The 23,207-nt window shown below is 43.2% G+C and overlaps 1 protein-coding gene across 9 annotated transcripts in view; it reads left to right on the top strand.

Moving 5' to 3' along the window:
• thsd7ab (thrombospondin, type I, domain containing 7Ab) overlaps positions 1-23,207 on the top strand; it is a 180,264-nt gene that overhangs the window by 59,967 nt on the left and 97,090 nt on the right. For all 9 annotated transcript variants that reach the window (XM_058052748.2, XM_078790683.1, XM_078790684.1 and 6 more), the window contains exons 2-4: positions 7,976-8,795; positions 17,176-17,424; positions 19,280-19,464. In XM_058052748.2, coding sequence (XP_057908731.2) covers positions 7,976-8,795; positions 17,176-17,424; positions 19,280-19,464 — 1,254 coding nt within the window. The remainder of the gene's footprint in view (positions 1-7,975; positions 8,796-17,175; positions 17,425-19,279; positions 19,465-23,207) is intronic.

A 23,207-nucleotide genomic window follows, 5' to 3' on the forward strand; every position in this document is an offset into this window, starting at 1 on the left:
AAGTTGACTGGAAGCAGCCGTTCGCCGTGTTCTTTTTTGGTATTGAAATCCTTAAGCAAAGATTGATTTAAGCTGCTCCACATTGTTCTATACTATAGAACAATGTCGAGTGCATTATTGCCCACTTTTAATGCAGTTTGGCGCAGGATCGGATATATCGACAGTCCGGTTATATCGATATTTTTTCAGACTCCCGACAATATCGATATAACGAGACTTTTGAGGGCCTTAACATGCCCGAAAACTCCAAACCAAATTTGGCGAGCGCATCAGGTCTGGCGAAAAATTTTATAATTTATGGGTTTCAAATATAATGGTCCAAAATTTACTCTCTAGCGCCACCTTGAAATTAAAAAAAAATAGCCCCCGCCACCAATTTCACTGATCGTCACAAAACTTTGTAGAGACGTCTATCATGACAGGACTCACCAAAAAGTCTCAAGAATATGTATTGCAAAACCAACAGGAAGTTTTTGATGCCGTCTGCAATTTTCGGGCCAGAAGTAGGCGCCACAAGTACCTTCCGCACGGTCCGATCGTCGCAAATTTTTTTATGGAGGTTTGGCGCGTCAGACGGGACGTGACCGCATACCCGCCTTGTCACCGGTGTTGCCCCCTCCTGGTAGAAATCTGTAAGTCCCGTAACTCCCTTACGACTAATTCAATCACCCCGGTTTTTTGTACGACGTGTCCGTGCGCCCATCCGCTCGCCCGCATACCCCTGACTCTCACATACCCCCGAGCGCGTCAAGGTGCTCGAGCCCGCTCATCACTGCTTGCAATTTCAATTTGCAATTGTTATTATAATGACCAAGCCAAAACGTTAGGTCGCACTTACTTTCTGTTTTTTGAAAGCAAGCACACATTCAGTGATTCTGAGCCGACAAAACGCAGCTCAACCATCAATAATGCACGCGGCAGATCATTTTTGTAGCTGCTAGCAAACAAACGTTCGCCTGAGCTTAATGTAAGTCAGCGTTCCCACCCCCCCAACCCCAAGGCAACACAAACAAGCAATTACAACACTTTAGATTCAACATTCATTACTGTAGCGCCTCATTGCCACTTAACATAACATCTGTTTTATTTTTCAAAATCATCACCTGACGGATTCAAAGTTTGGGACAAAAAATGTTTCCTGCAGTTTTAGAGTTTTTTAATGTTCTATGTGGCGGCACGTTGTTCTAGTGGTTAGTGCGCAGACCTCACAGCTAGGAGACCAGGGTTCAATTCCACCCTCTGCCATCTCTGTGTAGCTGTGAGGTCTGCGCGCTAACCATTTGACCGCCGTGCCGCCCTCATCTGAATCGATATTTAAATAATAATATACACTTCATACTTAACAAGCAGGATCAAAATGAGCAAACTGTTGTCAAACACACATGCAGCCCAAAGTAGGTGATATTGACAAAACCGCTTGTTGCTCATACAGCAATAAGACCATGTTTCAAAATGTTCTATTCTGTTGTTAAACAAACAATGTCACAATGCAAGAGTTAGCCAGCGTGACTGTTTCATTTGTTTTCCTTGCTATGCCTTACTTCCTGTTTTTATGCCCCAATTTTGGGTTGAATTCCTGTTCTGTTTCGTTCCTGGTTCTATACACGTTTACTTTTCTGCTCCGACACACCTGTTTCTGATTTGGTGTTGATTATTTAAGTTCAGCCTGTGACATCCTTCAGTGTTGGAGCATTGTCATTTGTTTGCTCACTTGCCTGTTGCTGCATAGCCTCAGTTAATAATGCATTTAGATTTTTACCTACATCTAATAATAATAATAATAATAATACATTTTATTTGTATAGCACTTTTCAAGATACTCAAAGACACTTTACAGAAGAATGAAGTTGAATAAAAGCAAGTAAACAGAGTAGAAGACACACCAAAATCCAACATTGATTGGTTAATACACAGTTAAAACATGAGTAAAAGCGGGGCGGGGCACAGCAGTCAGATATAAAAGGTTAGACATTAAAAACAGATTTAAAGAGGTGGGTTTTTAGTTGTTTTTTGAAGGTGGGAAGGCCAGGGCAAGCACGGAGTGAATGGGGCAAAGAGTTCCAGAGGGTGGGGGCAGCGATGGAGAAGGCTCTGTCTCCCCAGGTTCGGGGCTTGGTCTTACAGGGGAGTGCCAGGAGGTTGGAGTCTGAGGAGCGAAGGGGACGCGGGGGATCGTGTGGATGGAGGAGGTCTGTGAGATATGGGGGGGTCAGATCGTGGAGGGCTTTGTAGGTGATGAGAAGAATTTTGAAGTGAATGTGTTGGGGGACAGGAAGCCAGTGGAGGTTTTGGAGGACAGGGGTAATGTGTTGACGGGAGCGGGTGAAGGTGAGAAGGCGGGCAGCGGAGTTCTGAATATATTGTATTTTGTTGAGGGTTTTGGACGGTGTACCCTAGAGAATACTGTTCTGGTCTCATCTCTCGCACCCTGGGGTTGCATCTCAACTTCAGCTTCACGTCAAATGTCGGAAGGGGATGTGACTGTAAAAAGTTTGTGAACCACTGCTGTAGGTGATAGTAAACCATAAAATAGTAACAATGATGCCAGTGCAGATGGTGGTTCCCTATGTGGCTATGGCACCAGTTTCCACAGTCAACTTGCAACAGGTAGCCGGGATGAGCCGGTGGCCTGCACACCACCGCTCGCCAGGTGACGGCCAGGCTAGAGTCTAGACCGTGACTCCCATTTCATCTGTTCTATCTTTTTTTATTATTCATTGAGTAGCTCTACATTTTAAAGTTGCATTGTTTCTATGCATTTGGCTTGTTAGCTTTCTGTGCTGCAAGTGAGCAAGGGCAACTGAAGAGAGACTGGGAGAGTATGTAAATGTAATTTGTTGTGCTTATGTGGGACTTATACTATATTTTGCTCCCTCGGACAGAAGTCAATAGAATTTTTTTTATTGATTTTCCATTTCTTCTTATATGAGAAATGCCCGGAGGAGGTCACTCTCCCATCCTGAGGGTCAGTGGTGAAGTGTGAATCCTCCAGATAGTGGAGAAGATCTTAGCGTGAACCCTGCTGTGCGGTTATTGAGAGCAATGGATTGTGGGAATTTATAACCACAACAAGATGAGTGCAGGGAAAGTGACACAGTGATTTTGTTCCAGCCTGCAGGGACAAGAACGCAGTTCATTAAAAAGACTCTGCAGGCCCAGTTAGAGTTCTCTCACACCCACATACAGCATCCCTGCGCCCTTCAGTGACCTTCTTAAATCTATGACTTTCTTAAATCTATTAGTGGCCCTCAAGTCAAGCAAAGAAAAGATATTTGTTATCATAAACGGCAGTAACTTCGTTTTTTAAAATCCATTAGTCCTTCTTTTGTTGTGGATTGACGGGCTATCCTTATATTTTTGTCACCTTCAACTGACCTGCAGGAGTACACAGCACAGTACAAGTACACAGGAGTTACTTACAAGTGCTACACTCATTTCTTTTATTATGTATTTCCCACCCACCCTCGGCCATCTCTGTGTGGAGTTTGCATGTTCTCCCCGTGCATGCGTGGGTTTTCTCCGGGTACTCCGGTTTCCTCCCACATTCCAAAAACATGCTAGGTTAATTGGTGACTCCAAATTGTCCATAGGTATGAATGTGAGTGTGAATGGTTGTTTGTCTATATGTGCCCTGTGATTGGCTGGCCACCAGTCCAGGGTGTACCCCGCCTCTCGCCCGAAGACAGCTGGGATAGGCTCCAGCACCCATGCGACCCTCGTGAGAAAAAAGCAGTAGAAAATGAATGAATGAATGAATGAACGTATTTCCCACAGGACTACAACCTATGTGTGGCAATGGTAATGACATTGTCTAATTTGCATACTTGGGTGTCATTATAATGGGTGCTGTCGGAGGATGGTATAACGTGGGAGACAACAAGTGATTAAGAAACATAAAACAAATAACATTAAAAAGTCATTACAAGTGTCACTGGTTGTACCAAAGCATAAAATACACCAAACAGATGAGGTTACCTGGACTAGTAAATAGTAAATTAATGACTATTGCATGTGCATGTGTGAGGTCCAAATTATTAGTTTGCAATGTCGTTGGAATTGTGTACCTGAGGCATCCCTTCCACATAAATACTCCACGTATTCCTGCAACATGTGCGTATTTAATCCGAAAGCCAAAGATTACCATGAGAGACCACCATGTCAGTGGCGTCAATAACAATCGCATCATTTGTCGTCACTAATCCCGCATGCAGGGGTGACTTTGGAGCAAATCCCGCTACACGGGGCATACAGGTGAAAGGTCGTGGTGGAGAGGAGTCATGTTTATTGTGCAGTAATCCGTACTGTACATTTTCATTTATATGTTATTCATATGAGAGCGGCACGGACGCAGACCTCACAGCTAGGTGACCAGGGTTCAATTCCACCCTCGGCCATCTCTGTGTGGAGTTTGCATGTTCTCCCAGTGCATGTGTGGGTTTTCTCTGGGTACTCCGGTTTCCTCCCACATTCCAAAAACATGCTAGGCTAAGTTATGAAGCAAACATTCGAGAGCCTTAGTCTCCAATAATATCTTCACTAGATTGGTAGCTTTTCTCGAAAAAGACCATTATCCCTCCTGCAACGTCTTCTTATTCCTTTGCAGTCCAGTTGCGTATTTTATGATTGAAAAAAAAGTTTTAACAAGGAAAAATCATACTTTTAAAAGACAAAATTTTGTAGCATGAAGTTAAAATATTACAGAAATATGAGAAATAAATAAAACAATGAATAAAGCTGTAATTTTTGTAATTAAAGCTGTAATTAAAGCTGTAAAGCTGAAAGTTCTTTAGGGTGGAAAGTTATTATATTATGAGAATGTAGTCAAAATATTATGGGATTAATGTCAGTATTATGAGAAGAACATTTACAAGAAGAAAGTTAAAATAGAACAACTGCAGAAATAAAAAAAACAGCTGTAATGAGAATAAAGTTGTATTCTAATGAGAAAAATTGTCCATAGGTATGAATGTGAGTGTGAATGGTTGTTTGTCTATATGTGCCCTGTGATTGGCTGGCGACCAGTCCGGGGTGTACCCCTCCTTTCGCCCGAGGACAGCTGGGATAGGCTCCAGCACCCCCGCGAACCTCGTGAGGAAAAAGCAGTAGAAAATGAATGAATGAATGAATGAATGAATGTTATTTATATGTTAATTATATGTGCTATAGTGAATGTGTATAACATGTGTGTGTTATATATCATAATGGAGGGTCCAGTCACAAGCAAACCGCCTGCTCCATTACTGAAGCGGTTTGTGAGAAACGCAACGCCAGGCTGCTTAATTAGCTTCATTTCTTTGCCCTTGTCACGTCAATAGTCTTTAACACAGTGTGTGTATGCGTGTGTGCCCTCAAACTATGGCAATTAGTGTTCTTCCAAAGTGTGTGTGTGTGTATGTGACTCAGAAATTAAGTAAGACAGGATGTGTTTTTAGCAGTATAGATGTTTGCACTGCGTCACACTTTGACTCCTCCATGAGAGGAATGATTATGGATTCAGTGTTTTGTACAGGGCTGCCATCTATCTGTGGTAGAGCGGGTTGGGGAGAGGGTGGCGTTATGAAGCCATTGTCTACTTTACATCCTGTGATTTCCCATGACACATTTGCATGTACAGTAATCACTGGTTTATCACAGTTCATCGGTTCCGGACTGTGAAGTAGGATTTTCAGAACGAAATATTATCAGTGTCAGGGGTGTCCAAGTACGGCCTTGGGGGTCATTTATGGCCCGTGGCTGTGGCACATAAATCAAAATGAAAATACAAATGAAAAAGAAAACTAAAACACATACGTGTCTTGATGTCATGAGTTTCTGTTCGAAAGCCCACAGTTTTTGCATTTTATGTCTTGTCTCATTGACATTGTTTTTCCTCAATGTTGTGACAAACATATCATGCCAAAGTTATGAAGCAAACATTCGAGAGCCTTAGTCTCCGATAATATCTTCACTAGATTAGTCGCTTTTCTCGAAAAAGACCTTTATTCCTCTTGCAACGTCTTCTTATTCCCTGGCAGACCAGGTGCGTTTTTTTATGAATGAAAAAAAAAGTTTTAACAAGGAAAAAATCCTACTTTTAAAATACAAAAATTGTAGCATGAAGTTAAAATATTACAGAAATATGAGAAATAAATAAAACAATGAATAAAGCTGTGATTTTTGAAAGTTTTTTAGGGTGGAAAGTTATTATATTATGAGAATGTAGTCAAAATATTATGGGATTAATGTCAGTATTATGAGAAGAACATTTACAAGAAGAAAGTTAAAATAGAACAACTGCAGAAATAAAAAAAACAGCTGTAATGAGAATAAAGTTGTATTCTAATGAGAAAAAAAGTTGGGCAAATAATTTTGGAAAATATTATATTATATATTGTATTATATTATGTAAATATTATATATATTATTATATTAAATTAAAATATTAGTATATTATATTAAAATGTTATTAAAATTTTAGTGGCATAGAGTTAACATATTAAAGAAAAAATGATATTTTAAAGTAGCATGCAAAACAAACAAAACAAAAATAAAGGAAAATTAGGTTGTGGACAAAATTATATAATATTGTGTGAATAATGTCCAAATATTATGAGGCATAAAATTACAAGAAAAATATTTACAAAGATCATTTTTTAAAAAATGGGGAAAAAGACCAAAGATGGCCGGTCAGACTGACTGAGTGGTCAGCATTTAGGCCACACAGTCATGATATCGGGTTTGATTGTCCACTTGGGCGTCTTTGTGTGGAGTTTGCATGTTCTCCCCGTGCATGCGTGGGTTTTCTCCAGGTACTCCGGTTTCCTCCCACATTCCAAAAACATGCTAGGTTAATTGGCGACTCCAAATTGTCCATAGGTATGAATGTGAGTGTGAATGGTTGTTTGTCTGTATGTGCCCTGTGATTGGCTGACGAGAAGTCTAGGGTGTACTCTGCCTGCTGGGATAGGCTCCAGCATAGAAAATGGATGGATGGATCAAAGTTGTTTCTGTAAATATACTGTATATAACTTCATAGCATTAGCTACATGTGTTGCTTTACAAAATATAAAAGCGGATGTTGCATCCTTTCATTTTCGCATTATCTGGAAAAAGTTTGATCATGTGAATCACTGTATGACCGTTGTTTGGGAACTACTCCCTTTATTTGCTTTTACAATCAATGAGAAAAAAAGCCAAAAATGTGTAATTGTGTGTACATGTGTAAAGTAGTTTACAAGGTTGTGGCATGTAGACTGTAATTAACACACTGTTTGGCCCCCAGGTGCTCCAAGCACTTCCATGCTCCTCTCAGCCTCGCTTTAGCATTTACACGTCATGTCAAAAAGACTTGCAAGTAATAAATGGAGGCTTGTGAGCACACACACAAATAAAATGTTATTGATGCTTGTGGCTGCTGGTTGCCAATAGGCTTTGATAAATGCCACCCATGACTCACCGATACCGTCTATTGATTCTCAAGACGCTTTCAATTAATCACCTTTAACTTGCTTAATAACGCCTCGAGCCCCGACCGCACGCTCATAATAATGCTTTCATCCGACTCAAACACGACGCGTGCTGCTGTGCTCTCAGGACCTCATTCGTGTATTTATTACGTTCAATGCATGAAAAACATGCAAGCACAGATGCTATCAGATGCCTGCACTTTAAAGTCAGGGTCAGTTAGTGTTCAACTAAATCCATTACTGTCGTGGTGCACTTACCCAAAATGGCAAATGTAGTATTTATCTGCTTCGGCTTCTTTTAATTGTGAATTGCAACCACTCAAGTTAGTGCCTCTCCTTTCACTACGTAGCCAGCATGGCGAGGATTAAAGGTGATTAGGTGCACAACGTTGCACTCAACATTTTTCAGTGTGAGCTGAACTTAACAGGAGACTCTGGACTCTGGTTTCTGCTTTGGCGTCATTGCGAGTCAGCCTGGACTGTTGGACAAAGCCGACTAGTTGTGTCCTAATTGTTGTTTTTTCACGCAGGTCCTTGGGGGAGGTGCATGGGCAGCGACTGCGGTCCCGGCGGCAGTCAGAGCCGGGCGGTGTGGTGTGCCCATGTGGACGGTTGGACCACGCTTCACACCAACTGCGACCAGGCCCAACGTCCGTCCAACCAGAGAAACTGCTTCCGAGTGTGCGACTGGCACAAGGACCTTTACGATTGGCGGCTGGGGGCCTGGAACGATTGCGTGTCGGTGTCCGCCAGGGCCTTGGGGGCCCCCCGTCCGTTCACCTGCAGCGGAGGTGAAGAGGGCATCCAAACCCGGGAGGTGGGCTGCATACTCAAGTCAGATGGATCGCCAGCCGAGGATGCCATCTGTGAGTACTTTGAGCCTCAGCCCCGCCTGGAGCAGGCCTGCTTGATCCCCTGTCCTCAGGATTGTGTGGTTTCTGAATATTCTCCATGGACTTCCTGCTCCAAAACATGTGGAACTGGCCTCCGGAACCGGGTCAGGAGTGTCTTGGTCCCTCCGCTTTTTGGGGGAGCCATTTGCCCAAACCTCACGGAGTTCCAATCTTGTAAGCCAGGATCTTGCACCAGCCCAGAAGGCATGTACAGTCTCAGGGTCGGGCCCTGGAGCTCCTGCATCTTGCCCCAGGCAAGGACAGCACGCCAGGCCAAGCGCAGAAAGGGTAAAGGTCAGGGAGGGGTCAAAGATCCAGAGACCAGGGAACTAATCCAGAAGAAACGGACCAGGAACCGCCTGAACCGGCAAGAGAGTTCTTTCTGGGACATCCAGGTGGGCTACCAGACCCGAGAAGTCACCTGCATGCACAGGAACAGCAGCTCTGTGGGACGCAGGTAAGTTTGACTCAAGTGTGACTCACAGTTAACGCAATATGCTGCAGTGTAAACCAGGGCAGTAAAAACCTTTGTGCATACGTGAAAGATTTTAAAAACAATCCAATGTAGTCATCTTAGTAAGACTTTTTGGTTGTATGGTTTTTGCTCTGAAAGTTCTAGTCAGTCCTCGAGAGGCAGACTTCTGGAGCAGCTGCTCATCATCGGAGGATGCGTTGTTTTGCAGAAATTGGCAGATTGTTCTCCTTCAGGTTTCAAAATCAAACAATATGCTGAGGCGTCATTTCAAAAATGGAGCTGAAAATACCGGGCGGCACGGCGTGGTATAGCGCGCAGACCTCACAGCTAGGAGGACCAGAGTTTGATTCCACCCTCGGCGATCTCTGTGTGGAGTTTGCATGTTCTCCCCGTGCATGCGTGGGTTTTCTCCGGTTTCCTCCCACATTCCAAAAACATGCTAGGTTAATTGGTGACTCCAAATTGTCCATAGGTATGAATGTGAGTGTGAATGGTTGTTTGTCTATACTGTATGTGCCCTGTGATTGGCTGGCCACCAGTCCAGGGTGTAACCCGCCTCTCGCCCGAAGACAGCTGGGATAGGCTCCAGCACCCCAGCGACCCTCGTGAGGAAAAAGCGGTAGAAAATGAATGAATGAATGAGCTGAAAATACCTTCATTCTTCATCTGAGCATGACATTTTGGACAATTGTATGGTTTTGTTCTCCTAGTTCTAGTCGGCACTTGAAGAGCAGCATTCTGCACATCAGTTAGTAGATTGATTTTTTTTTCTCCTTTAGTTCTCCTTTAGGCTTCAAAATCAAACAATATTCTGAGGGATCATAATAAATTAGCTGTGGGCCAAAAATGGCCCCCAGCCCACACATTGAGGATTCCTGATGGAAACGAAAGTACTGGGACACAGCCCGTAATCAATCTGAGTCTTCATTCTTCATCTTAGCAAGACATTTTGAACAATTTCATTGGCTGGTGACCAGTCCAGGGTGTACCCCACCTCTCCCCTGAAAACAGCTGGGATAGGCTCCAGCACCCCGGCAACCCTCGTGAGGATAAGCGGTAGAAAATGAATGAATGAAATGGGAACAAAGTTCTCCTTCAGGTTTTAAAATCAAACAATATGCAGAGGGGTCATAAAATAAAAAATAAAAAACGAGCAAAAAATGGCCCCAGGCCCACACATTGGTGCCCCCCATTATAGACAAAAGTACTGGGACACAGCTCTTTAGTCAATGACAAAAAAACAATTCAAGGTTGGATGCAAGTACTTTGTTGGCTCTGATTCTTTATTTTCTCATCGTAGCATGAGGAAACACTTTGGGGGAGCCTTTTTTTCTGCTCCTAGTGTACAAAGCAAAAACAAAAAGTTCCAGAAACATCTCGCAGAAGTTGTTGTGTCCCAATACTTGAGTTCCACAGTGCGTTGCTGGTTGTTATTGTGGAACACGCTGACGTGAGACATTTCCTCTGTGCTACATTAAGCCTTCAAGATGAAATATGAGCGTTCAAACAGCCGCAGGGGGTGGGGGGGTGGGGGTGGGGGGTGAAGGAAACAGCCTGAGAGCAGTCATGGATGATGAGGGAGGCTGTTAGAATCAGTCCAATGAAAATAATATTTGTGTGCTTTATGTTGAATTAGCTCTAGTGCCGTACTAAACCTGATCATTGTTGTTTCAGGGTACTTTTTACACAGCCTCCAGTGTTGGAAGTACAAGCAAAACCTTTACAGCAGGAAAAGCAAAATGGAAGCATTTTTTTTTTTACCCCTGGAGTGACACATCACATACCAATAACATCAATAACATCTCATCTTCATTTCCTATTTCTGAAATGCTGAAATGCAAACAGGTGACTGAACATTTCGTACTATAAGGGTAGGAATATGGCTTTACATGTTTTTGTACAGTACAGAGTTGTTGTTCCCACAAGGAACACATTGGGTGAGCGACAGGAAGTGGAATTGCTCCGTGTCATGCGTCTACTTGCTAAACAAATACAGTGCAGCCCAGCCTTTTGCCAGCAATCGTGCTAAGGTCTCTCTTACGGCATTAAGGTCTCCTGTGTGTGCATTGTTGCACCTTCCTAAAAAATATACTGACCGTCAATAGAAACATTGAGGTTGAAATGTATGCATATTTCTACTTGTAGGAGGGTTGCAATTGACTTAATGCTCGGGTAGGTGAGATAATGATGAGTTGTCATGTTATCATGGTTCATTGTGTGCAAATGTGGATTAAATCCACTTTGTGCAATACTCAGTGGGCATCTGCATCATTTGAAGATTGTTTTTGGAGGCCTATATAAGGGCCCTAAAAAAGGCCAGCATTGTTAGTCCAGTGAATGGCATCATACCACATCACGTGAAGAACGTCTCTTGGCACTGGGTATGGTGGAGGTCGGTTCAAGCTGCAGTGATATAACCAGGCGTATGGGCTGTTCCAACCCACAAATCTGCATGAACGCCACGACACGACGGGCCCTGTTGATGATAGACTGTGTCCCGTGCAAGACAGAGTGACAACTCCCAACCGGGATCACAACATCCGATCACAACACCTGTGGGACTTTGTGTTTGGCAGGTGACATTGTTTTGTTAAAGAGGACCTAATATGCTTTTTCCACTTTCCTGACCTCATTCATTCATTAATTTTCTAACGCTTTTCCTCACAAGGGTCGTGGGGGGTGCTGGAGCCTATCCCAGCTGTCTTCGGGCCAGAGGCGGGGTAGACCCTGGACTGGTGGCCAGCCAATCACAGGGCACATATAGACAAACAACCATTCACACTCACATTCATACCTATGGACAATTTGGAGTCGCCAATTAACCTAGCATGTTTTTGGAATGTGGGAGGAAACCGGAGTACCCGGAGAAAACCCACGCATGCACGGGGAGAACATGCAAACTCCACACAGAGATGGCCAAGGGTGGAATTGAACCCTGGTCTCCTAGTCTTATCTTATCAATGTCTGACAATTAAAGTTCCATTAATCAAGTTTGGGTTTTTTGGTGACTGGAGAAGCACTAGGAATATTTATAGTTACAGTAACATTTCCTGTCACATGCGAGTTTAGAAAGTTAAGCCCAGGAGCCCACTTCATGTTGACAGAGCACAGACGGCAGCAAAACAAACGCTATGTGTTCACGTCCGTGCGCTGTTCTCTGATTGGTTGTTTCACAGGCACGATACCAGAGCAGCGCGCTCTGAGTGGACAGCTACGGGGGCTGATACTGGACATGGTTAAACTCTATATTTTATCAGTATCACTGCCCTGGGCTTTGACACAGTATCATTTCGGCCTTTTCCCGTATCATTCATGGGCGCTTTCTAGGGTACAGGGTCAATTAATACTGTAGTATGTGATAAGATACAGATACAGAAAGTGGCAAAGCCCAAAATTGCAAACTGCGCATGCAAGCCCTCTTCTGAGTGATTGCATCTTGCAGGGCTTGAAAGAGCACATGATTGTGCAATGCATTGTGGGCCGTGGACACCATTTTTGAGAGCAAGAGCTTTTGGTTTACATCAGAGTTGGTGCTTAGAGAGATACAAAATGTAACGAACTCTGAAGGAAATGAGCAGTGTCACTGGTCCAAGTACGGTAAACCAGCAGGGTTTTACCATACTTTTAATTTGAAACTGTTGGGAGTTCTACCCTGGTGACCCTGGTAATCATTCGTTCATTCATCATTCATTCATTCGCTTTTTCCTCACGAGGGTCGCGGGGGGTGCTGGAGCCTATCCCAGCTGTCTTTGGGCGAGAGGCGGGGTACACCCTGGACTGGTGGCCAGCCAATCACAGGGCACATATAGACAAACAACCATTCACACTCACATTCATACCTATGGACAATTTGGAGTCGCCAATTAACCTAGCATGTTTTTGGAATGTGGGAGGAAACCGGAGTACTCGGAGAAAACCCACGCATGCACGGGGAGAACATGCAAACTCCACACAGAGATGGCCGATGCGCGCTAACCACTAGACCACCGTGCCGCCCCCTGGTAATCAATACATCTCTAAATATAACCCAATTTAATGAAAAAAAATGAAAAAAATCCAAGAATACAGAAGACAATGACAAATAGATATATACTGTATATACTGTAAATGATGAATGAAATGTATAACATTGAACAGCACTTTTACTTGTATAACGGCCATACGTTTGCCACTTTCATACTTTGCTATCATTTCTTGCTTGAATTCAAGACTGTGTCTACCTTCTGTATCAAAGCGCTGGCACTTGCAATGTTCTTTAGCCCCATGGCAGGTTATTTGGCGGTCAAAAAAAGCACAGAGATAGAGTCAGCAACGTGTAGGACACTTTGTTTGGCTGCTCCATTCTGTGAAATGATACGCAGGAAAACAGACTAGTACAGTGTTTGGCTGTACGAAAACTGGGACAAAATTTTGTCCACATTTTTTGATGAAACCTAATCCTTATGGAAAAAAAAAATATTGCAGTATATTGGCAAATATAATGCAATGTATTCGGAAATATATTTCCATATATGGGATCTTATGTTTATATTTTCCAATGTATTGCAATATATGCATAGATCATATATGTGTATATATTGATACATGTAAAAAATATAAAAAATATCTTGCGATCAAGATAATATATATTAATATATTTCAATATATTGAACGCGGCAATCATTTGTATATTCTGCAATATATTGCCATATATTACATGAATATATAATATATTGTATAATATATGCACAAAAATATATTATTCCAAGTATTTATAATATATAATGTATTGGAAAATATAATGGAAAAATAATATATTATAATATAATACAATATATTTAAAGTAATATATTGATAAATATATTTTCTTTTCGTAAGGGAAGGAGGAAACCGGAGTACCCAGAGAAAACCCACGCATGCACGGGGAGAACATGCAAACTCCACACAGAAATGGCTGAGGGTGGAATTGAACCTTGGTCTCCTAGCTGTGAGGTCTGCGCGCTAACCACTAGACCACCGTGCCGCCACAAATAAATAATATTTGTGCAAAATAAGACAAATAATGCAAGTTATTTTTCCTCTAGGCTGCAATGAGGTCCAAAGCAGGTGTATCAATGGCTGTTTCTCGTTAGTAATAGGTGCTTCTATTTCGGTCCTCAAGGGAGAGCCACGTAGTGATGAAGGAAAAGATGCAACTTTGACATTTTTGATATTTTGTATTTTGCTTTCCTCCCACATTCCAAAAACATGCTAGGTTAATTGGCGACTCCAAATTGTCCATAGGTATGAATGTGAGTGTGAATGGTTGTTAGAAATGAAGCAAACCGTGACGACGGTACGTACCGAACCACAATGATGGCATAGTCTTGTGCCCCTGTGTTATTATTTTATTTACAATAAGTTAGCACTGTAAAAACTGCTGCTGCTTCTCGTCGAGCACAACTTCCCCAGTCACGGAATTCTTCAGAGCAGACGTTTGTTTTATTCTCCAGGAAAAGCATTAGTGGCGTCGCCCTGTGAGCCAGCTTCCAAATGTGCTCTCGTCGCGCGTCCAGTGGAAGATGTGATGTATAATGCACTAAACGTGGTCATTAATGTTTTGTTGCCGCAGTGGGCTCGCTGGCGACACCCATCAGATCTTTCAAAGGAAGCAGTGGAACAACTGGCGCTGCTCCCCCAGTCCATGAATATTCATTTTGCCTTGTTTATTTCAAAGCTGAAATATTCATCCTTGGGTTTTTTTTCCCAACTTTGGCAAAAAAGTGGAGCAAAGTCGATGGTGAGACAACGTCTGAGCTTCTTGTTGGTTTCATGTCTGATGTTTGACGGCACCGTGTCCTCATCATCCCACCATGCATCTACCAATGTCATGATGCAAGTGGCGTCCAGCAAAGGAGTACATTTCTTAAAACATTAGAGCATTCCTGTTGCATAGAGGATCTTTGACTGGTATTTTGCATTGCATTTATAAAAACAGCAAAGAGCTTTGACTAGTGTTTGCACAGCAGACTGCTCCCGTTGAACTGAAGATCTTTGACTTTTTTGCAGAAAACAAGGATGCTTCACTGCAGGGGTCTTCAATTAAAATTAAGTCAGGTCCATTTATGCAATTTTCATCAGTGCAAAGGTTTGAACCTTATTTTTCCTTAAACTGCACCAAAGAGAATATAAAATGTAAGGAAACCCTGCACATCACCTTACAACCAATCATTCATTCATTCATTCATTTTCTACCGCTTTTTCCTCACGAGGGTCGTGGTGGTGCTGGAGCCTATCCCAGCTGTCTTCGGACGAGAGGCGGGGTACACCCTGGACTGGTGGCCAGCCAATCACAGGGCACATATAGACAAACAACCATTCACACTCACATTCATACCTATGGACAATTTGGAGTCGCCAATTAACCTAGCATGTTTTTGGAATGTGGGAGGAAACCGGAGTACCCGGAGAAAATCCACGCATGCACGGGGAGAACATGCAAACTCCACACAGAGATGGCCTAGCGGGGAATCAAACCCACGCTAAGGACTCCACCAACGCGCAGCCCCTCCTTATTTATAAATGGAATATTTTTGTAGACCATAGAAAACCTGTTCATGACCTTCTAAATACTGTTTTTAACATTCTTAGAGCCCTCTAGACATGAACTAACACCCCTATAGTCACTGTTGCTGAGAGTGGAATTGAACTCCTAGCTGTGAGGCCTGCGCGCTAACCACTTATATTGATAGTTCTGTACAAAATGTAACATGAATTTTTTCATGAACATATAAATATTATATATTATAAATATTGGTAATCTGTCATACCTATGGACAATTTGGAGTGGCCAATTAACCTAGCATGTTTTTGGAATGTGGGAGGAAACCCGAGTACCCGGAAAAAACCCACGCATGCACAGGGAGAACATGCAAACGCCACACAGAGATGGCCAAGGGAGCAATTGAACCCTGGTCTCCTAGCTGTGAGGTCTGCACGCTAACCACTCGACCGCCGTGCCACCCTACAACCACTGTTTCTCAAAATAGTAGGGGGCACCGTAAACTGTCAGGGAGGCATGACGCAGGTAGGACTTTCAATATTAGTGCAACTGCCGACATTTGCCGACATGTTTGAATTTGTAGTCCTCAGCATGCAATTTGAAAATGCTTGTATGCTTCACTGGTCTCCATTTTGTTGCATTTTGCTAGAGTCACTTTCGAGTTCACGAATGTCAGTGAAATATGTTTTCCTTCAATATCCATACAGTCCTTAGCGAAGACTAAATTTGCAAGTTGCTGTGCTTTAAATGTATGTTTATGTATATTTTTTACCCTGGGCTCTACAGTTTTAGAGAATAAAACGACCAGACATACACGAACCTGTAGCGGCAATAAAATGTGTCGCTGCTGGTTAAAGCCACGAGACTTGGAATGGCGGTGTCACCCTGGCGAAATGAAAAAGTGTCATCGTAATGTCAGAGTAACGCATCACACAGTGTCGCCCTTGTCTGTGCTCAAACATGGCGTTTGACCCGGAGGAGAAGTGCGGTGGCCGCCGTCTAAATGAGAGCTTTCTAAATGAAGCAGCGGCGTAATTAGCACTAATAGCTCGTCAGCTGCGCGGCCTCCAGGGGGAAGGAGGCGTCCAGACAGGAAAGCAGTCGACTTTGGTTGGAACATTTCTAATGATTCTCTGGAGCCTAGGGACCAAGGGGGTGGGGTGGGGGGGCTTATTCATTCCATCTAAATGCTGTTTAGATGTTGTTGAACCATCGGAAGAAGTCGCACGCGCCGCAGTCCCGCTGTGCGGATGCTAATGAGGCTCGCTCGTGACAACACGTGGCATTAGTTGCTAGCATGCTAACCTCACATACTTAACACCACTTTGATGTGCTTTTACTTTCACTTTTGACCTTTGCAACATTTTTGTGTTAGCTTTGTGTTGTGTTTTCAGTTTGTGACCTTCTGTTTGTGTGAAATGGCTTTGAGTTTGCTTGATGCTGAAGTGGGCGGCACGGTGGTCGAGTGGTTAGCGCGCAGAGTGGTCACAGCTAAGAGACCAGGGTTCAATTCCACCCTCGGCCATCTCTGTGTGGAGCATGCGTGGGTTTTCTCCGGGTACTCCGGTTTCCTCACATTCCAAAAAAAAACATGCTAGGTTAATTGGCGACTCGAAATTGTCCATAGGTATGAATGTGAGTGTGAATGGTTGTTTGTCTATATGTGCCCTGTGATTGGCTGGCCACCAGTCCAGGGTGTACCCCGCCTCTCGCTCGAAGACAGCTGGGATAGGCTCCAGCACGTGAGGAAAAAGCGGTAGAAAATGAATGAATGAATGCTGAAGTGAAACCTCACTGTGGCCGACATAAGAAGTCATTGCTGTTTCTCCCGTCTGTCCGCAGCCTGTGCGTCCAGCGGGAGGCGCTGCTCACCATCCAGTCCTGCGTCCTGTCCAAAGACTGCCAGGTGAGCGACTGGAGCGACTGGGGCCTCTGCTCCAAAGCCTGCCCTGACCCCGCCTCCCCCCGAGGCAATCGTACCCGCAGCAGACAGGTGCTCCAGTTCCCCGTGGGTGACGGCGCTGAGTGTCCGCCGCTGGATGAACGGGAGCCATGCGAGCCGGAGGGTGACGCCATGACACCTTGTGCTGCGTGAGTCCAGCTTACAGTGGTGCTGATGACACGCCTCCTATATGTGTGTGTGTGTGTGTGAAACATATGGAGATAGATTAGTATGAGTGTCTGGGCCGGTGCCAAATATAAACACAAATAGAGCCTCTCACACACACACAATGTCAGAAGTGGAAGTTTTTGTTCTAACATCACGTCACTTGTCATTGACTCCAGTAGAGGACAAGAAGGTAGGACACATCCTGTACCGCTACTAAAAATATCTACCGTAATACCAAAATGTCACTCACGTGAAATATTAGCTCTTCTTTTAGGATGCAGAGTCTTTTGTTTCTGTGCCACCTGACCATCTTTAAGGGTTCTTAAGTAACAATAGTAGAACCGGGGCCCCACGGTGGTCTAGTGCAGTGATTTTCAACCACTGTGCCGCGGCACACGAGTGTGCCTTGAGAAATTGTCAGGTGTGCCGTGAGGAATTATCCAATATCACTTTTTATAATTAACATTTATTAATCATCATTTGCAAATATTATGTCAATATCCACGTATACGTGGACCCAAATACTCCAATTGCATTTGGTTTATTTGCTCAAAAGGAAAAAATCTTTGAAACCTTTGTATACGCCTCATTCCGAAAGAATAGTGCCAATTGGAATGAATATATAATGGGATTAACAGGGGTGGAATATCCCCAATCCGATTGAGGTATCTTGTAGCCGCTCAAACGGAAAGTTGTCAGGGTGCGTTTTTCTTCTTCTGTACTTTATTGGCGGTTGGCAAGCAGCTTTCGTGTGCATTAGCGCCATCTGTGGAACAGAATCTAAACCCTTCTATACACCATTCATAAGTCCATAAGTCAAAAGAAAATATATATCTATATAAAACATGTACCGAGTTGAATTATAGAATATTAGCAAGCTTAAATTTGATCCTTTCCTGGTTAAATTTATCATATCGCATGCTCAGATATGACGTAACACGCAGATCCAGACGTTCTTCACTTTTAAAAATGGAGGCCAGCAATCGGCACTGGACTAAGCAAAGTTTGTTTTTGAGTCAAACTAAATTTCAAGACTGGACAGACGAAAAACTGGCAATACGGAGTTATTCCAACAAGTGAAAGAAAAACTTGGGGAAGTCGGTATCACGTGATGTTGGTGTTTACGTTTTACTGGGCATGCCCTATTGACTAGTCTGGTTGATTATAGTGACGCATGTATACAAGAGATTGGAATATTCCTTTCCATGGATACCATTGTTTCCGGAAAAGTCATTCGGAAAGAGAAAAACTCCTCATGTAAACATGGCAAGTGTCGAGTGTCCGTGGTGTAAAGACTGGCAGAGCAATGTAATATCGGTCCGTGTGGCAACACCTAGCTCGTTCCTCCTATAGACTTAGTGATGTTTTCCAATGTAAAAAAACCTGCCGTGGCTCAAAAAAGGTTGAAAAACACTGGTCTTGTGATTAGCATGATGGTCTCACAGTCATGGGATCATGGGGCTCATACCTTTCTGTGTAGGTTTTCTCTGGGTACTGCAGATCCCTCCCACATTTGAAATATATGCATGTGAAGTTAATTGGAGACTCAATTGGTGTGAATGTGAGTGTGAATGGTTGTTTGTCTATATGTGCCCTGTGATTGGCTGGTCACCAGTCCAGGGTGTACCCCGCCTTTCGCCCAGCTGCTGGGGTAGGCTCCAGCATACCTGCAACCCTAGTCAGGACAATCGGTAGAGAAAACGGACGGACAGGATGGTGTAACCGCAATGCCAGGATGCTGGCTGTCCATTTTGCCCATAGAAAGTCATGTCAACAGAAATAAGAATCAATTCCGGTGTGAAACTGTTGCAATCTCTCCTTCTTTCATCTTCTCAGCTACACCTGGAGGACCACAGAATGGGGCGAGTGCCGAGTGGACTTGTTGCTAAGCCAGCAAGACCGTCGGCGTGGCAACCTGACGGGACTTTGTGGTGGAGGTCTGCAGACCAGAGAGGTCTACTGTGTCCAGGCTAATGCCGAACTCCTGAAATACATCAAGGACGTCCGAGAAAAAGACAAAGGTAAGACATCGGATGTCAGAAGAGGGGGCCCAAAAGGAACACTCATCGGAGAAAACACAGCATTTGGAAGTCTTGTTTACTCTTTTATAGACATCATGTCATTCCAGGTTATAAGGCTGCACACCAGTGTTGTCATTAGCCCTATTTTAGGGTGGTTGGGACTCCAAATGTTGATTTAAGACATTCCTATCAAACATTGCTAAGTCTTAGATCAGTGGTTACCAATATTTCAGCCCAAGATCCCTTGTCGCACCCACGAGATTTAGCAATCTCCCAGGTAAGGCCCAAAGACTGACTGGTCAATCGTGATTGACTAAGATGGTCATGAGGCAAACAATCTATCGAAATCTATAAAAATACAGTATCAAACCAAATGCAGTCATCCGACATTTATCATATTAGTTGGTTCCAGACCCACCTGTCATAAGTAGGATTCCTTTATTTATAAGTACAATATTTTTTTAGCACAAAAAACCTTTATACAACCTTTAAAATATGGTTGTTAACATTATTAGAGCTCTCTATACATGAACTAGCACCCCTATAGTCACCTTTACACCCCTATTACCTAATATAGTAGACATAATAAGGGAAATAAGACATTGAACAAAATAATATACTTGTGTGTGTTGCTGTAAATGTGTTCCAATGAAAGGGGAGCGGAGAAAATGTTGTGCTTGAAAATGCTTAATGTAGGGAAAAATACATAAAATATGCTTAAATTTGCATATATTTTTACTAAAAAACACAAAACAGTTTATTAATTCATATGTTTTTGAAAAATTTTGTGAGCGAATGAGTGGTTAGCACGCAGGCCTCACAGCTAGGAGACTCGAGTTCAATTCCACCCTCGGCCATCTCTGTGTGGAGTTTGCATGTTCTCCCTGTGCATGCGTGGGTTTTCTCCAGGTACTCCGGTTTCCTCCCACATTCCAAAAACATGCTAGGTTATTTCGCCACTCCAAATTGTCCATAGGTATGAATGTGAGTGTGAATGGTTGTTTGTCTATATGTGCCCTGTGATTGGCTAGCCACCAGTCCAGGGTGTGGACTGAAGACATCTGGGATAGGCTCCAGCACCCCCCGCGACTCTCGTAAGGATAAGCGGTAGAAAATAAATGTTTGAATGAGTGCAAACTGCAAAGAGGTGATCACGGTGCTACAAAAGTTGGTTTTATTTTGGTAGCACTGTGACAAAGGGAGGTTATTCCTCTAGACCGAGTGACATCCCGTTGCTTATGCGTCCAATATGCATTCATCGAGGTGCAGCCCGAGTTGAGGCGTGACCTGCTATGTCCGCTCAGTGGTCACTAAGGCGTCAAAGGTCAAAGATCCGGTTTAGTGTCGCCTGTCAGTCCAGTTTGGAGTCAAAGTCGCCCTCTTCCACGTTGGCGCTAAAGACATTAGAGCAGGCTAAGTTAACACAAGCAAGCACGTTCGCTTGCGTTGGAGACTGAAAGATGAGCTGAGATTTTGTCCTCACATGAGCAGCATGACAGCGATAATGAGTGTGAAAGAATGTGTATTTTAGGAACATCATGCCGCCTCATAGTACACTTCATTAGACACACATCTCATGTGAGCCAATGCACTGCAGTGACCAGGTGTCCTATTTTCCCTGGATATCCCTTTTTTTCCAGAAAGTCATGAAAATGTTTTATTGTATTGTTTAATTTATTTTTTGCTGCCATAATAATAATAGCTAGGAGACCAGGGTTCAATTCCACCCTCGGCCATCTCTGTGTGGAGTTTGCATGTTCTCCCCGTGCATGCGTGGGTTTTCTCCGGGTACTCCGGTTTCCTCCCACATTCCAAAAACATGCTAGGTTAATTGGCCACTCCAAATTGTCCATAGGTATGAATGTGAGTGTGAATGGTTGTTTGTCTATATGTGCCCTGTGATTGGCTGGTGACCAGTCCAGGGTGTACCCCGCCTCTCGCCCAAAGACAGCTGGGATAGGCTCCAGCACCCCTCGCGACCCTCGTGAGGAAAAAGCGTTAGAAAATGAATGAATGAATGAATGAATGAATGAATGAATGGTTGTCAACCGGTTTGGATGCGGGTTTGAACCATCACCCATCAATGACTACCGGTGCTATAAATGCAAGCATTTTTCAACTCAAACTTCTGTACTAGCTTATATTTAAAGGGACTGTTCACTCAACATGAGATTTTGTCTCTTGCTTTGTGGCGCATGACACACATTAGAGTCACGCCCCACCAGTTGAGAATCACTCTTTTGACATACTTGAACTCTCTTGTTTAGCTCAATAAAATAAGCAGATGTGCCTAATTAAGTGTCCAATGTGAGCGTATGTACATTGTAGCGTCTTGCCGTGGCAGCAGCAGGGTATTGCACGTCAACGTGATACAAAATTTCAAAGTAAGATGAAGCTAAAAAGGCTGCATGTAGGCTCTTCAATTATTTAAAAACATTTTCAGCTGTGCAAGTTTTTTTTTTCCTCGAATGTGAAATGACTCTAAAGGAATCTTCAGGCCTCATTTCCGTGGCAGGCCTCATTTCCATGTTCATTAACATGTTGCCTTGCTGGTAATCGTGTATGTTGATAGCATCCCTTGTGAGTCGTCTTCAGTCGCGTCAGTGGTTCGAAAACGTACATCTTACGTGCTTAAGATCGGCTATCGATTCAGGCTTGATGATATAAATAACACACATCCTTTTGAGACATCAACACAACTTTTTTTCAAAGTGTCTGTGTTGTTTAGGAGTGGCGGACATGTTTTAATGGCCTGTTGACATGGAAAAGCACTTTGGACCTCCACATGTTTGCCCTCGTTCATAATATATATACATATATATATATATATATATATATATATATATATATATATATATATATATACATATATATATATATGGGACTGTCTGTTTAACTTGCTGCACACCTGCTCTGCCACAGAATAAGAAGATGTAACAGAGGGATTAGTGTTGCCAACTTAGCGCCATCGTTGTTATATTTAGCAAGGAGTCAAAGAGAGAAGAATCTAGTGAAGACACTAAAATGGAGAGGCTCTCAAAAGGTTAGATGTGTCCGGGGATGAAGTATACGTAGATGCGTGTGTTCAAGTTCATAAACACGCGCAGTATCGGTCAAAGTTATGTACATTGTTCCCTTGTTTATCACGGGGCATAAGTTTGCAAAATAGGCTGCATAACATAAATTGGGAAAGTAGCCAACTTGTTTTTTTTTTACAATTATTACATATGTTTTTGGGCTGCACGGCGGACGAGTGGTTGGCATGCAGGCCACACAGCTAGGAGAACCGAGTTCGATTCCACCCTCGGCCATCTCTGTGTGGAGTTTGCATGTTCTCCCCGTGCATGCGTGGGTTTTCTCCAGGTACTCCGGTTTCCTCCCACATTCCAAAAACATGCTAGGTTAATTGGTGACTCCAAATTGTCCATAGGTATTAATGTGAGTGTGAATGGTTGTTTGTCTATATATGCCATGTGATTGGCTGGCCACCAGTCCAGGGTGTACCCCGTCTGAAGACAGCTGGGATAGGCTCCAGCACCTTGGCAACCATCGTGAGGATAAGCGTTAGAAAATGAATGAATGAATGAATGTTTTAAGGCTGTAAAATCCCTCACCATACACCTTTCTCAGACTGCATTAACATTGTCTCACATGCGTCTCTTGTTTAAACACTCTCAACCTTGGTTGTAGAAGATTGAGAGTTATTAAGTGACTCACGCGTATTTTTTTTCACTTTTTTGCAT

This window comes from Doryrhamphus excisus, linkage group LG5, assembly GCF_037039965.1.
Source record: "Doryrhamphus excisus strain RoL-2023G ecotype Guam linkage group LG5, RoL_Dexc_Guam_v1.1, whole genome shotgun sequence".
Lineage (NCBI taxonomy): Eukaryota > Metazoa > Chordata > Actinopteri > Syngnathiformes > Syngnathidae > Doryrhamphus > Doryrhamphus excisus.